General features: G+C 43.2%; 1 protein-coding gene across 2 annotated transcripts; it reads left to right on the plus strand.

Annotated features, from left to right (window-relative positions):
• The first annotated feature begins 181 nt into the window (after nt 1-181).
• Nucleotides 182-15,645, plus strand: LOC115183031 (zinc finger protein 208). Of its 2 annotated transcripts, none has more exons than XM_029744396.1 (2): nt 182-709; nt 13,875-15,645. In XM_029744396.1, exons 1-2 carry the CDS (start codon nt 589-591, stop codon nt 15,281-15,283), a joined length of 1,530 nt encoding a protein of 509 aa, XP_029600256.1. In that variant the 5' UTR covers nt 182-588; the 3' UTR covers nt 15,284-15,645. The 2 variants fall into 2 exon arrangements, with proteins under 2 accessions (XP_029600256.1, XP_029600255.1); XM_029744395.1 differs by lacking the exon at nt 13,875-15,645 and adding an exon at nt 3,145-8,877 and having other exon boundaries at nt 187-709.
• The last annotated feature ends 1,108 nt before the right edge of the window (nt 15,646-16,753 follow it).

A 16,753-nucleotide genomic window follows, 5' to 3' on the forward strand; every position in this document is an offset into this window, starting at 1 on the left:
AAACAGTCTACCAAATGGATGTTTTCAGCAAAAAAGCGTTAATATCCATTACATTGCATGTAGAGAACTAACGGCTGGGTCTAATGGTGCTTTCAAGACGAATGGGAACTTGGAAAAAACGAGGTTAAATCATGACGTCAGTGGTCGGAAAGTCGGAGCTCTAGAGAGAGGCCCGAGTTCCCGTTTTGTAATTTCGAGTTGGATGACCGTTCAAAACCGTTTTTCTCCGAGTTTCCATTTGTGTTGTTGAACGCAGTTCTCAGCTGTTTTGAACGCGTCATGATTCGCTGACGTTCTCGCGCCAGATCTATGGCAAGGAAGTTGTCATTTGTCGTAATTTCCTAGGACGGAACCACTGCAACAACAGTTCAGAGGGGATGAGTAAGAGGCTCTCCGAACAGCATTCGAGGCCTCCTATGTCATTGTTTACTCCGTGAAAGGAGTTTTATTTTTGCATGCATTAGACGAGCCCGCCCTCGGAGAAAACTCAGGGGAACATAGGTAATAGACGCGGTAAACACTAACAACGAAGATCCAAGTTGCAGTGGCCTAGTAACAGCAAACCAAGCACCACGCTGGGTGTTAGCTATGGAGGATGTCTCCGCTGTAACGATCGGAGATGAACAGGAGTCGGAAGATGTCAGTGAACATTTAACCAAGAAGACCGAAAACAGCGCCAACAAGTCTGCCAAAGATGACAGTACCGATGGTAAGTGACCCCATCCTTTCACAATCATCTAAACACAGCTAACATAACGTTACCTATTGCTACAACATGCTGTTTGCTAGTTAGCTGATTAAGGGTAGCGAACTATTCTAACATGATTATAGCTACGGTTGCAGTTATTGTTAGGTAGCCATTGACCAGATAAGTCAAATTGTCCCATTTTATATTGTTCACATTTTTTGCTAGCAAAGTAGCTAACTAGTGGTGACTAAGAAGCTGTGCGTGTAGTCGGTGACGTTACTTGGGGTTGTTAGCTAGCAAGGGTAAATAGTCGATCATCCGAATGACATTAGTACTGTTATAGTTAAACCTCTAGTCTTTGATCTTACGGTTTATTCAATGTTACGTGAAATCCAATAGGCTGTCATATTGTGATAAATAATACTGGGGCATATTTATTACGCCTATTCTGTTGCAAAACGTTCCTGAAGCGAACGAAACGGGGACCTATCTCAATTTGTCCATTAGAAACTCGTTTAAGTTGCAAAATGAACGTTTGGCTAATGATTACGCCCCTGGACTAGCGTGATCACCTCCGCAATGTTTTGGAACTTACCCGTAGGCGATGCCCCCCACGATTAAATATTGGGTAGCTGCTGCCCATTTAGGGAAGATGCTGTGTGTTGCAACTCAAGACCGTTTTGCGTTGCTGATTGGGCTGCATGACGAGTCGATAAGCCGGCGACCAGTGCAATTGTGTTGTATGGACATGCCTGCCGACCTGATACCGGACTGTGATACTCAGGAAGCGTCCTACTGGATATCATGGTCCTGTCGCCTGCGGTAGCTAACGCATGAAGAAACGGTACACCCGTCATCAGTACTTTTAATAAAAAAGATAGTCGTCAGTTTTAGAACTGAAACTGTGAAATGAGACTCATACTAATCCGCTGTCTTCAAAACAGAAGTACTCACGGTATGGTAGTTGTAGTAAGAAATGGAAGGGAATAAACACTGCTCAATCAAAACCGTCTAACGTATAGCAGGGTGCTTTCGACACACCCACTCATTTCCACACGCCCACTACTTTCCTTTCGGCACACCCGCTGGCCCATACTCAGGTCGCCATATTGAGCTACATCTACCCACCTTTCAATTGGAAGGGGGGACTATGGATATGTCTGCGTTTGTACTTACTTTAGTCACACGATTTTGTCTTAACTTGGGTGTATGATGCATCTTGCCATAGATCTGGCATTTACACAATTAAAATGATTGGCCTAAAGGGGGCACTATAGTAATCAACTGAAATTCCAAACTTTGAACAAGCATATGTCCTGTTTGAGCTTGAATTGTCACTAATTGGCCCAAGTGCTGCATCATTCGTGGGGGGTGACATGTTTACTGTTTAAGAGTAATAAGGCTTAAAGGGCTCTGTCATAGGCTAGTTATCATATAAGCAAAACAAAAGGTCTGACCTTATTTTCCCAGGAGCTGAATAGGTGAATCTTTGATCATTTTATTCAATATATTTGGGTGAGATTCTCCTATTTGAAACATGATGACATTTTTGATATAGGTAACTTTATTGTGTCTCAATAGAGTAGACCTAAATTTGGCTCCATTCACCTCAAGGGAAATCATATGATCCTAATTCTTTCTCTGTCCACAGGTCAGTAGTGAATAGGATCACTTGACTGATCTGAAAGCGTGATGAACATTTAGGTTAAATCAAACTTTCCCAATACAGAAGTTAGGTTGAAATCCTTTTTAAATTAGGCTGCTTCACACATTCATGTCTTTTTATAACAATTACATTTCAAAAGTATATTATCCACAATGAGTTGACTCCATTGTTAGGGTGATATGCACTTTAGCAAAGATGTTTATAATTGTCAAGTAAAATGTCTCTGTCAAAATATACGTCCATCCAAACAAAAGTTGTATCCATTGCAAAATTTTAATCTTGATGGTAATATGTATCATTGTAATAAAATATGCTTAAGTCTTGTTTCTTTTTGACAGTAATGGAATTTTGGATGATGGTAACCGTTTAAGACAAACATTTTCTCCTCTCCTCCACTCCTGAGCTGTGGTGCTGCAGGGAGGGGGGGGGGCGTTGCCTAGGCAACCCAAGACTTGATTACTACAACACCTTGCTTATTCAGCAAGGAGCAACAAAGTTTCATTATGTTGTGACTAGTCCATGTTACTGCAGAAATGGACTAAATGCCAGCTGTCCTGTCTTCAGTCAGCTGTTCTTTCCACACAAAAAATGATGGTTATAACGGTTATTTTAATTTTCATGACTGTCTTCATCCATAATTATTTGTTACATGATTATACGGTAATTGTACATGGAGGCACATAGTCATTATCTGACAAATATTCGTTTGTGTTGTTGTTTGGTTTTCTTTTCTCTTTTCTTTGGCAACAGGAGTCGCCCTGACCTCCCATTTTCCCCTTTCTATTTTTAGGGGATGGGCTTTTCCGCTGTCTGGATTGTGGAGAAGCCTTTGGGGAGGAGGTGGCCTACCAGGAGCATCAACATGAGCACACCCATGATGGCCCAATAGTCTGCCTGGACTCTGACTCACAGTTGGATGGCTTGCTTGTTTCAGAAAGTGGGGGCCAACGGACACTATGTTGCGCTCTTTGTGGGCGCAAATTTGCAGACTCAAGGGGTTTTTACTCACACCAGGTCAAACACCGTAATGAAGCCCTCAAGCAGTCAACTCCTGTGGCCCAGTCAACAGCTGGGCCCCAGTCAACTCATGATCAGAGCTTGGGAGTGGCTAAGCAGTATGTCTATGAATGTGAAGACTGTGGTAGATCCTATACTTCGATGGGCTCTTTCATCAGTCATACACGCTCACACAAGCAAGCTTCCAAATCAGTTTTCCATGAGCTGGCACACCTGAAAAAGAAGTCCTTTGAGTGTCAAACTTGTGGTCGCTGTTACTCCCGTTCATCAGCTCTTGATGCTCACCGCCGTTGTCATGAGGTCAAACTAATCCCAAAGTCCCGCAAAAGGGGTGCAGAGAAGCAACCGCCCGCAGAGGAGCCTGCCATTGCAACAGAGGACAGCCACAAAGCTTCTGAACAGATAGATGGGTCACAGGAAAATCTGTTTGGGTGTTCATGTGGCAAAACATTTCGTGCCCAGTCTGGCCTGAAAACACACCAACGATTTAGCCACAATGAAAAATGTTCTCCTGAAAAGCTTAAGAGAAAACCCAAAAAATTTGACTGCAGTGAGTGTGAGAAGACCTTCAGTTCTTACGCCGGCATGCTCTGCCATCAACGCTATCATATGAAACGAGGTGGTAGTGGTGGCAAAAGGTTTCCATGTGAGGAGTGTGGCAAGGTCTTCACAACGCTCACATTCTACTACAAGCACCAGCGTTTGGTTCATACTGAAGAGACTCCAGCAAAGTCTTTCCTTCATCAGGTTTGCCAGCTCCAGAAGAAAGCGTTTGAGTGTCAGGAGTGTGGGCTCCGGTTTTCCAGGGCCTCGGCTCTCCAGTCCCATCGGCTTTGCCACAACGATGTTTTTGGACAGACTGAGAAAGAATCCCAGACACAAACATCCCCACTACCTCAACATAAGCTATTACTGGATAACAAGACAGAAACTGAAACATTTGCTTTAGGGGCTGTTGTCTACCCACAGGACACCTCTCAGACCCTTGTGACCGAGAGAGACCCCTGTTTCTGTGAAACTGATGGAGATGCAGAGGCTGATGGAACTGATGATGTCAATGTAGAGGTGATCAGTATCAGTGCGTCAGATGGCTCTGTAAGGGATGAAGAAGAGTCACTACAAGAACTCAACCCTGATCTTGAATTACTGTGTGAATCAGACCAGGATGGAAAAGAGGAGATGGATGCTGTGTTGTGTCCAACGGAGTACATCTCTAGTACACTTAAGTCAAAACCAGAGATTGATCTGAAAATTGTACAAATTGACTTTCCGCCATTTGCATGTGAAGGAGCTCAAACGGAGAAGGTTCAGGGACCAGACCCACCTAAAAGATTTAATTGTCCTGAGTGTTACCGCTGGTTTACCAGTGTTGCATCTTTGCGCTCTCACAAACTGTGGCACAGAGTAGATGGCAAAAAACTATGGAATCCTGAAAATGATATTTTCAAGTGCGATGTTTGTGGGTTTGACACTACACATCGCAAAACGTACCACAATCACATGCGAAAACACGATGGCCGAAAACCCCACAAGAGTGTAATGTACCAGCTTGCCGGACTACAGAAGAATAGCTTCAAATGTGAGGTGTGTGGAAAGTGTTTCTCACGCATGTCTGCCCTACACTCTCATCAGCGACAGCATCCAAAAAGCAAAGCTCATCCATGTCCAGATTGTGAGAAGACTTACTCTAATGCCAGTGGTTTGTACAACCACCGCAAAAGCTGCCACGCTCAAACCCCCACCCAAGATGAAGTATCAGACACTAAAAGTGAAGTGTTTAATCCAAAGAAGACTTTATTAGGCCCAAAGGTTTATTATTGTGAGCGATGTGGGAAGGGCTTCTGGTCATTGGGTGCTTACGCTCACCACAAGCAGAATCAAGCTCAGTGTGCACATTTGAAGGAGAAGAATGAGCCAACAGTGTCTTCACATTCTGTCAATGGCCCTCCACATGTTCGTGGTAAAGTTGCCTGCCCTGTATGCGGAAAGAAATTTGGTCACCAAGGCATTATGAAATCTCATATGAGGAAGCACGAGAATGGGAATCATAGATGTGAACTTTGTAGCAAGTCTTTTCGCATGTTCTCAAGCCTCCTCAGGCACCAGGTTGTACATAATGCTCAAGTCCTCCCGCCTCCTATCAAGTCTTTTCAACATCAGGTAGAACAAGTGAAGAAGAATGCATACAGCTGCCCTGATTGTGGAAAACTGTTTTCACGAGCCAAGGCACTTAAATTCCACATGAAGAGCCATGGTTATGAGACCGACTACTCTGCCTCATCGCCTAAATCTGCTCTTGAGCTAGAGGGGCTGAAGTGTTCAACGTGCCTTTCCCATTTCAGCAACAAATCCTCCTTGCACACTCACAGAAAACAGTGTGGCAAGATAAAGACTGTCAGTAAAAGCTACAAGGAGGATGTTGCCCAACATGACACAGTTCCTAAGGCGAAGAAGCTCAAATGTCCCTCCTGCTCTTCTCTTTTCAATAATTTACTGTCATTGCAGTATCATCGAAAAGAATGTGGCAAGCCGAGGGCAATTGGAGGCTTGGATGCCAAAGTGAAAGGAGGTTTAGAGAAGGTGACAAAGTGCATTGTCAAAGACCTTGTGAAAACAACTCGGTCAAACAACTCAGGCACTGATAAAATTACTAAATCTGTTACTGAGAAGGAACGTGGGGAACAAAAGGAGACCAATGAGTCCCAAACCTTGAAAGCTGCCACAATCAACACAACTGATTTGAAATACAAATGTAAAGAGTGTGAGAGAAGCTTTGCCGTTGTAGGAGCACTGAATTTCCATAAAAGGATTCATGTTCTGGGTCACAAGTCTAAAGTAAAACCAAAGCTGAAATGTAAAGTGGGCGCAATCCCTGAAGAACCCAAGCAACCCATAAAGGTAGAGCAAACAACTAAAGGCCAATTCTGTTGTCCAGAATGCGGAAGACGTTTTGTCTCCAATGCAGCCCTTGGCACTCACAGACGATGGCACACAGATAAGAAGTTTGCTGGTTCACTGATAAAAGATGACAATACAAATTCTGTTGGGCACAAGTCAGTGGATGAGGGACCTTTTCAGTGCAACAAGTGTGGTAAGGGCTTCTTTTACCTGTGTGTTCTTCGCCGACACCAGTTGTATTATCCGCCATGTCAGACCAAAGCCGAACCAGAGCCTGCAGCTGACACCAGCATGGAAGGCAACCGCAAACCCTCACACGCTGAATTTGCATGTCCAGAATGTAACAAAACTTTCATCAAGGGCTCACTTTTAGCAGCTCACTATGAAAGTGAGCATAACAAACCCATTGAGTCTGCAGAGCTTCATGGGGACCAGTCCATGACCATGTCCATTGAAGAGGTCCCGGAGCAGCCTGCCACATCACACAGCAAGTCTGAAGCCATTCCATTAAAGAAGCCAAAGCTTAAATTAAATCTTCACCAGTGTCCTCATTGTGATATGAGCTTCTTGAAGGTTCGAGGCTTGCGTGCCCACAAATGGCAGGCCCACTCCCAGGGCAAGAAGGTTAAGAGCAAGGGCACTTTGGCTGACAGCAGGGCCTCTGTTGCCATTAACACCTTGGCTACCAAGGAAAATGAACTGGTTAATGAGAGTAAGGACTTAGTTACAGAAAACAAAGGCACTGTTCTCAAAACCGAACACTTTGTTACAAAGAGTAAGAATGCTGTAGGCAGAAGGAAGAAAAGTCGACCGGGTTTCAAATCCATCCCTTGCGTTGACTGTGGGAAGAGATACAGTTCTTCTGGGGCACTCTATAATCACAAGAAGGTCTGTGGAGTGCTCAAGCAGGAAGTTAATCCAGGAGTGGAAGAGGAACCCTCACCACCAACCCGCCTCTATGAGCAGACAATCAAATGCCTCTTCAAGTGTGACAAGTGTGGAAAAGCTTTCCCAACTGAAGAGCAACTAAGAGCCCACAAGGACTTGGCAAAGAGCCGACCTCACTCTTGCGCCCTGTGCTGCCGTGGATATTGGACTGAGACTCAGTTGCAACAGCACCTGGCCTGGCATGACGAGGTCCGCCGGCGACTACCAACAGAGCTTCGTTACAGACTCAGTGCTTCTGTAAGCACAGGGCCCGCTAAACTCAATGTCCCTCTGCCTGATTTGAAGGCGAAGTCATCCCTCAAGCCCCCCTCCCGGCCACAGAATAGTCACAAGTGCCAGCACTGTGGAAAAGCGTTTCTATCTCCAGGTGCTCTGCATAAACACGAGGCTCAACACGACAGCGATGGCTCCTACCGTTGCTCCCTTTGTCCCCGGACCTTCAGTGAGATTCGGGACCTCATTGACCATCACCAGGAATGTATGGGTGATGACAAAGGGCAGAGAGATCCCTACACTGCTGTCTCCTCTAGAGACACCGATGGCCTTACTTGCATTGAATGTGGAATGCGTTTCAGTCGTGAGTTGGAGTTGCACCAGCACTACATTGAACATGCTCGTGGAGCATATTAGATTAACAACTAATACAAGTCAGGAGATAGAGGTGGAATTTTACTTTTTCATGCACTTATGCACCTCTTTCTACTAAACTTACATTTCCAAGGTGGACATTTTTCTCCAGGGTATTTTTCAAGGACTAAGTGTCAAGAGACTTGCTAAATTTGACTATTCTAATTTGACTATTCTAATTATATCTATAGAATGCTGTTAACAATATTAGAAATATATCCACTAAGTGCTTCTTTTAGCTCTTGACACCATTATTTTATCTTTCTCAGACTTTATTTCACACTGGACCTGTACATAAATGTAAAAATGTCTAAAGAAAACTCCTTTTATCAGTTCCCCTGATTTGAAATGTGTCCTCTTGGTGTAGAATTGTGTAGTTATAGAGAAAGTTTGCTAACTGCAGTTTCATTTAGAAAATGGTGCTATGTTTCTCCATGCCGAGAAATTATTACATCCTGTCAAGTACAGCGATTTGTCTGTCAAGGTAGGCACTAATTTAAGTTTGTTTTGCTTGACTTAGTGTATGTAAGGGGAGAACGCGAGTCACCCACTTTCAGTAACATGCACTTGACTTTATTTTGAGAAATTAATTAAGTTCTGGCTTTAACATGTCTATATAAGATGGATGTTTATAGTATTATTAGTACCTATTTTTGTCTGTTTTCTTTTGCAAAATATTACCACACTAACATTGTATCATTAATAATTACAAAATTGAATGTTTTCCTGGATTTCACTACCAAAGTTCCCAAATACAGTTGATTGTTACTTTTATTTTACTTTCCTGTGTTGTGTAAAAATGTATCTATTGTAATGACTTTGATTTAACAAACGGATATAGCATTTGTTCATGGAGTTGTGTACCTTGTTGGGTTAAATGAAACCTTAAAGTTTTTAGACTATTGCTAATCTTTTGAAGTCATTGCCTTTATGATAACTAATTTCAATGTAACCTTTTCCTTGTACCTTTAAACTACTACTGGTGTCTTATTAATGCAGACATGAAGAGTTTTAGTAAATGGTTAAAACTGTAGTTAAATTTCCTGTGTGGTTCATTGTGTTGACTGAGTTACTGGTGTTAATGGACCTTTTTAAGCTTAACTCAATAGATTCTAGTGGGTTTTCAGTCAGGAAGCATCATGTTTACCGTTGATTGGAAATGGTTGAGAAACATATCACTACATTATAGATGTTAAAGCTGCAGTATGTTTTGTGCATTCTGAAAATATTCAGACCCCTTTTTCCACATTTTGTTACGTTACAGCCTTATTCTAAAATGGATTAAATCGTTTTTTCCCTCATTAATCTACACACAATACCCCATAATAATAATGCTAATTTATTAAAAATAAAAAAACAGAAATTACATTTACATAAGTATTCAGACCCTTTACTCAGTACTTTGTTGAAGCACCTTTTGGCAGAGATTACAGCCTCAAGGCTTCTTGGGTATGACTACAAGCTTGGCACACCTCTATTTGGGGAGTTTCTCCCATTCTTCTTTGCAGATCCTCTCAAGCTCTTAGGCTGGATGGGGAGCGTCGCTGCACAGCTATTTTTAGGTCTCTCCAGAGATGTTCGATCGGGTTCAAGTCCGGGCTCTGGCTGGGCCTCTCAAGATCATTCAGAGACTTGTCCCGAAGCCACTCCTGCATTGCCTTGGCTGTGTGCTTAGGGTCATTGTCCTGTTGGCAGGTGAACCTTCTCCCCAGTCTGAGATCTGGAGCAGGTTTTCAACAATGATCTCTATATTTTTCTTTGTTCATCTTTCCCTTGATCCTGACTAGTCTCTCAGTCCCTGCCGTTGAAAAACATCCCCACAGCATGATGCTGCCACCACCATGTTTCACCGTAGGGATGGTGCCAGGTTTCCTCCAGACGTGTCGCTTGGCATTCAGGCCAAAAAGTTCAATCTTGGTTTCATCAGACCAGAGAATCTTGTTTCTCATGGTCTGAGAGTCCTTTAGGTGCCTTTTGGCAAATTCCAAGCGGGCTGTCATGTGCCTTTTTGCTAAGGCGTGGCTTCCATCTCGCCTCTACCATAAAGGTGGAGGCCTGCAGAGATGGTTGTCCTGGAAGATTCTCCCATCTCTACAGAGGCACTCTAGAGCTCTGTCAGGGTGACTATCGGGTTCTTGGTGACCTCCCTGACCAAGGCCCTTCTTCTTTTTTTTAACCCTTCCCTAGATCAGTGCCTCAACAGTCTTTTCTTGGAGCTGTACAAAAATTCCTCCGACCTCTACCTGTTTTTTGCTCTGACATGCGTTGTCAACTGTGGGACCTTATATAGACAGGTGTGTGTGCCTTTCCAAATCAAGTCCAATCAATTGAATTTACCACAGGTGGACTTAAGGATTATCAATGGAAACAGGATGCACCTGAGCTCAATTTCAAGGCTCATAGCAAAGGGTCTGTAATACTTATGTAAATAAGATATTTCTGTTTTTTATTTTTATTAAAAAAAATATTTCTAAAAACCTGTTTTCGCTTTGTTATTATGGGGTATTTGTGTGTGTGGACTTTTAATTGAATACATTTTAGAATAAGGTTGTAATGTAACAAGTGGAAAAAGGGAAAGGGGTCTGAATACTTTCCGAATGCACTAACTTTTTGGAGTTAGTGCATTCATCACTCTCGTTCTTGGTCAAATAGCCCTTTCCCAGCCTGGTGGTGTGTTGGGTCATTGTCCTGTTGAAAGACATTATATTCCCACTAAGAGCAAATCAGATGGGATGGCGTATTGCTGCAGCATGCTGTGGTAGCCATGCTGGTTAAGTGTGCCTTGAATTCTAAATAAATCACTGACAGTGTCACCAGCAAAGCACCATCACACCTGCTTCATGGTGGGAACCACACATGCGGAGATCATTCGTTCACCTACTCTGCGTCTCACAAAGACACGGCTGTTGGAACCAAAAATCTCAAATTGGGACTAATCAGACCAAAGACCACAGATTTCCACCAGTCCAATGTCCATTGCTTGTGTTTCTTCACCCAAGCAAGTCTCTAATTCTTATTGGTGTCCTTAAGTTCTTGTTCCTTGCAGCAATTCGACCATGAACGCCTGAGTCACGCAGTCTCCTCTGAACAGTTGATTTTGAGATGTGTCTGTTACTTGAACTCAGTGAAGCATTTATTTGGGCTGCAATTTCTGAGGATGGTAACTCTGCTGCAGAGGATAAGTACATTAAAAGTAACTCTGGGTCTTCCTTTCCTGTGGCGGTCCTCATGAGAGCCAGTTTCATCATTGCGCTTGATGGTTTTTGCAACTGCACTTGAAGAAACTTTCAAAGTACTTTACATTTTCCAGATTGACTGACCTTCATGTGTTAAAGTAATGATGGACTGTCGTTTCTCTTTGCTTATTTGAGCTGTTCTTGCCATAATATGGACTTGGTCTTTTACCAAACAGGGCTATCTTCTGTATACCACCCCTACCTTGTCACAACACAACTGATTGGCTCAAACGCATTAAAGAATTAACGAAATTCCACAAATTAACTTTTAACAAGGCACACCTGTTAATTGAAATGCATTCCAGGTTAACTACCTCATGAAGCTGGTTGAGGGAATGCCAAGAGTGTACAAAGCTGTCAAGGCAAAGGGTGGCTACTTTGAAGAATATAAAATATAAAACATTTTGATTTGTTTAACACTTTTGTGGGTTCTACATGATTCCATATGTTATTTCATAGTTTTAAGGTTTTTATATTTACTATTTTGTAGAATAATAGCAAAGAAAAACCCTTGAATGAGTAGGTGTGTCCAAACTTTTGACTGGTACTGTATGTGTCCCCATACCTTTGGTCCCCCCATTTTAGAGTACCATGTACAAAAAGTGCTGTAATTTCTAAGCGGTTCACCCGATATGGATGGAAATACCCCCAAATTAAAGCAGTCTGCACTTTAACCTCAGGCATTGCACACTACATCAAATTTTATTGGTCACATACACATATATTTAGCAGATGTTATTGCCGGTGTAGCGAAATGCTTGTGGAAACCTGCTCGTAGAACACCTCATTCCAAAATCATGGGTATTAATATGGGGTTGGTCCCCCCCTCCCCTCATTTGCTGCTATAACAGCCTCCACTCTTCTGGGAAGGATTTTCACTAGATGTTGCGACATGCTTCCATTCAGCCACGAGCATTAGTGAGGTCAGGCACTGATTTTGGGCGATTAAACCTGGCTTGCAGTCCACGTTCCAATTCATCCCAAAGGTGTTCGATGGGGTTGAGGTCAAGGCTCTGTGTAGGCCAGTCAAGTTCTTCCACACCGATCTCAACAAACTATTTATGTGTAGACCTCGCTTTGTGCACAGGGGAATTGTCATGCTGAAACAGGAAAGGGCCTTCCTCAAACTGTTGCCACAAAGTTGGAAGCACAGAATCATCTAGAATGTCATTGTGTGCTGTAGCGTTGATTTCCCTTCACTGGAACCAAGGTGCCTAGCCCGAACCATTATTCCTCCTCCACCAAACTTTACGTGGGGCACGTAGCAATCTCCTGGCATCCACCAAACCCAGATTCGTCTGTCGGACTGCCAGATGGTGAAGCGTAATTCATCACTCCAGAGAACGCGTTTCCACTGCTCCAGAGTCCATTGGAGGCAAGCTTTACACCACTCCAGCCGACGCTTGGCATTGCGTATGGTGATCTTTGGCTTGTGTGCGGCTGCTCGGCCATGGAAACCCATTTCATGAAGCTCCCGGCGAACAGTTCTTGTGCTGACGTTGCTTTTAGAGACAGTTTGGAACTCTGTAGTGAGTTTTACAACCGACGACAGACGATTTTTACACACTTCAGCGGTCCCATTCTGTGATTTTGTGTGGCCTACCACTTCGCAGCTGAGCCGTTGTGGCTCATAGATGTTTCCACTTCACAATAACAGCACTTAGTTGACCAGGGCAGAAATCTGACGAACTGACTTGTTGGAAAGATGGCATCCTTTGACGGTGCCACGTTAAAAGTCACTGAGCTCTTCTGTAAGGCCATTCTACTGCCGATGTTTGTCTACTCTATGGAGATTGCATGGCTGTGTGCTGAATTGTATACACCTTTCAGCAATGGGTGTGGCTGAAATAGCCAAATCCACTCATTTGAAAAGGTGTCTACAAAAAATGTTGTTATATGTAGTGTATCATTTCAAGTCCAAAGTGCTGGAGTAGAGAGCCAAAACAACGCGTCACACTCCCAATATTTTTGTAGCTCACTCTATATGTTGGGGGTGTAAGTGGTGTGTGTTTGTATTATGTGATCAGTCTTGCAGTGTATTCTAATTAAGTATGTATCCAATCATGTTAGTTATTAATGAGCCTAAATATTGAATATTTTGTGGTGAAAAGGAGTGTGATTGAGCGTATTGATCCTAGCAGTGGAGAGAACAACTACATACCTGTAAGTTTGAGTTTTCTGGTGCACTTAAAATTGCAATATGTACCTTTTTGGGAGACCTGACCGAAATCACATTGAAATGTGAGTTAAAGAGCTGTCATTCTCATTGAAAGCAAGTCGAAGAGGCGGTAGATCTGTTCTGTGTGCTATTTCTATGCTTCCCGTTCTTAAGCTTTGTTTTTGCGTCTTTTACTTTCGGCTTTGTATTTCAAACAGCTGAAAATACAATATTTCTGGTTCTTGAAAAGGTATTTCACAGTGGTTTAGATGTTACAATGATTCTCTACACTATACATTGCTTATTTTGCCACACACTGAAATTAGGCAAACTATTAGAATTTTATCAACCAGGAAATGGCAGAGCGATTTCTGCATGTTGCACCTTTTTAAAACACGATATGGTTGTGCTGTGCCTATGCTAAAAATGTGTCAATAGGTGTAAACATCTTGGTTGTGAAAAATATGCCCCTTCATCCTAAATTCCATGGCGATGCTGCTGATAGTTAGATTGAATTGCCAATCTTCACAAAAGGATTTAAACAAGTTCAAATAAATTGTGCAAAGTTTAGCAAAATTACAGGCATGTCATGGTACTATATTGTCCTAATTTATGCTCCCTTTCTCTCCTCCACAGTGAAACTAGCCAGCATGAGGTGTCAGGACTGTGGACAGCAGTTCACTCGCTGGGAGGCCTTCAAGACTCACCTGCGCAAGCATGTCCTGGAGGAGGCGATGGCGGAGGAGGAGGAACGAAGGCAGGGCATTAAGAGATTTCTGGAGATGAACGGGAGCAATGGCAATGTGGAGTCGGCAGCACCTGAGAAAAAGCAGAAAAATGATGACGACTGTGATGATTACGAAGAGAACAGTGACGTAGATGTGGAAGGTGATGAAGAATACGATGAAGAGTTCTTCGACAGTTCCTGGCAGGTCAGACCATCCGAGATCGTCACAGTTCGTCCACGCGTCGCCATGCTGTCTGAGGAGGAGAAGCCAGTCTTCAGCAGCTCCCACAGGGTCTACGCATGCTCCATCTGTGGGAAGGTCTACTCCTACCTCGAGTCGTTTAGAAATCACCAGAAGACGCATGAAAAAGAAGAAAAAAAACAACCCACAGAGAACAAGTGCCCGGACTGTGGGAAGGTCTTTGCTCGCCCATCCCTTCTGGTGACTCACTTGAAAGTGCACAGGCCTCCCGTGCCAATGGAACCCTCCACTCTGAAGTGCGATCAGTGTGTAAAAAACTTCAATTCCCTGCAGACGTATTTGATCCACATGGACCTGCACAAGCAGAAGCCCTTCTGGTGCCTGGCCTGTGCTAAGGGCTTTAGGGATGAGCTCTCTCTGGACAAACACCTACAGGGCCACAACCTGAGGCACCACAAGTGTGACCTCTGTGAAAAGTCTTTCCGCGTGCCCGCTGAGCTCCGCTACCACTACAATACTCACACCGGCGCCAAGCCCTACAAATGCACGCTCTGCAAGAAGAACTTCTCCCAGCTGGGCAACCTCATCACGCATCGGAAGAAGCACGTAGGGGTCTACGTCGGGGCCAGCAAGACGCCACTGGGACCCAGGAACCACCTGTTTGCTGGGAGGAGAAGGGTGACTGAGATGAAGAGGCTGGTGTTCACAGGGATGGGTAGCACAGAGGAGGCGGAGGTGATAGATATGCTTCAGGAACATCAAGCGGAGGAGGAAGAAGAGGATATTGAGGTGGGTGAGGAGGAATCTGGATCAGAAGAGTCGGGGTCTGAGTCTAGTTCTGAAGATTCTGGCGCTGAGGGGTCGGGATCGTCAAAATCAGATTCATCAGACTCTTCTGGATCTGATTCCTCTGACGACTCTGATTCCTCTGGATCGGGAGTGGAGGAGGAGCAGCAAGAGGGGAAAGAAGAGACCGCATTGGAAGCACATGTGGCAGTGCAACAGAAAAGACCTAAAGAATGGGAGTGTTTTGAATGTGGTGAAGGGTTTGATCAAGAGTCAGCGTTGCACCTGCACTATATGAAACACGCCAGTGGGGAGCTGCCAGTACAATGACGGCCCGGTACATGGTGAGATTAGCTGTGAAATTATTGGTGAGTTGGGCACTGTTCAATGTGTTTCTACTACTTCAGAATTGAGTCCCTGCTGATCCCTTGAATTGAAGAACACTGAAGATAATTCCTAATGATTCCTCTCCCAATTGTTGATCACCAGTATGACTTATTTTTGTCCTTTTTTCTGCCCTGTTTTTTTTCTGGCCCCGAGTTTAAATGTTTTGAAGTGTGGGTTGAATGGGTGAATTTAGTTGTATGAGTTGAAGGCCATGAGGAAGTTAGCTTTTTTTCTTGCTACTTTGTCTTTACATAGTTTTTGTGCCTTTTTGGTAAGAAAGTGGTATATTGCCGATTTTAAAAAAATAAATAAAAATAATAAAAAATAAATAAAATAAAAAATATAATCATAATTGAAATTTATTTTAATAAAAAAAATTAGACTCAGATTTCTAGAATTTAAATTCTTCAACTGTGCTTATCTATACATAATATTGATAGAAGACAAGGCAGATTACCGTTTGTTTTTCACACCCATTTTCAATCCGAGAGATCTTTATTTTTGTATTTACACCGACCATATAGCTAATTGTAATTTGATAAAACTGTGATTAGATTTAGTGTTGCCGGGTTCCCTGAATTGTAATCTAGAAACAACTTGCTTTCTTTCTCTCCCTCTTCAATTTGATTCAATCATGTCTATTTCTATCATGTTTTTCATTATGGAATCTAGCATTCTTTTGAAGTAAACTTGGGTGTTTCATTTGTCAGTAATGGGAAGACATTGTCTGAATTATTTCATATATATTATACCAGTCAAAAGTTTTGACATCTACTCATTCCAAGGTTTCTACTATGAAATAACACACATGGAATCATGTAGTAATCAAAAAAGTGTTAAACCAATCAAAATATATTTGAGATTGTTCAAAATAGCCACCCTTTGCCTTGATGACAGCTTTGCGCACTCTTGTTTTTCTCTCAACCAGCTTCACCTGGAATGCTTTTCCAACAGTCTTGGAGTTCCCACATATGTTGAGCACTTGTTGGCTGCTTTTCCTTCACTCTGCGGTCTAACTCATCCCAAAACATCTCAATTGTGTTGAGGCCATGTCATCTGATGCAGCACTCCATCACTCTCCTTCTTGGTCAGCCTGGAGATGTTGGGTCATTGTCCTGTTGAAAAACAAATGATAGTCCCACTAAGCCCAAACCAGATGGGATGGCGTATCGCTGCAGAATTCTGTGGTAGCCATGCTGGTTAAGTGTGCCTTGAATTCTAAATAAATCACTGACAGTGTCACCAGCAAAGCACCATCACACCACCACCTCCATGCTTTACGGTGGGAACCACACATGCATAGGTAATCCGTTCACCTACTCTGCATCTCACAAAGACATGGCGGTTGGAACCAAAAATCTCAAATTGGGACTCATCAGACCAAAGGACAGATTTCCACCGGTCCAATGTCCA

The sequence above is a fragment of the Salmo trutta genome, chromosome 3 (genome assembly GCF_901001165.1).
Source record: "Salmo trutta chromosome 3, fSalTru1.1, whole genome shotgun sequence".
Lineage (NCBI taxonomy): Eukaryota > Metazoa > Chordata > Actinopteri > Salmoniformes > Salmonidae > Salmo > Salmo trutta.

Bases quoted from the DNA above. Each gene is read 5' to 3' on its own strand.
- LOC115183031 (XM_029744395.1), top strand. From the start codon at position 589: ATGGAGGATGTCTCCGCTGTAACGATCGGAGATGAACAGGAGTCGGAA. The intron at 710-3,144 runs GTAAGTGACCCC...TTCTATTTTTAG, and splicing joins CAAAGATGACAGTACCGATG to GGGATGGGCTTTTCCGCTGT.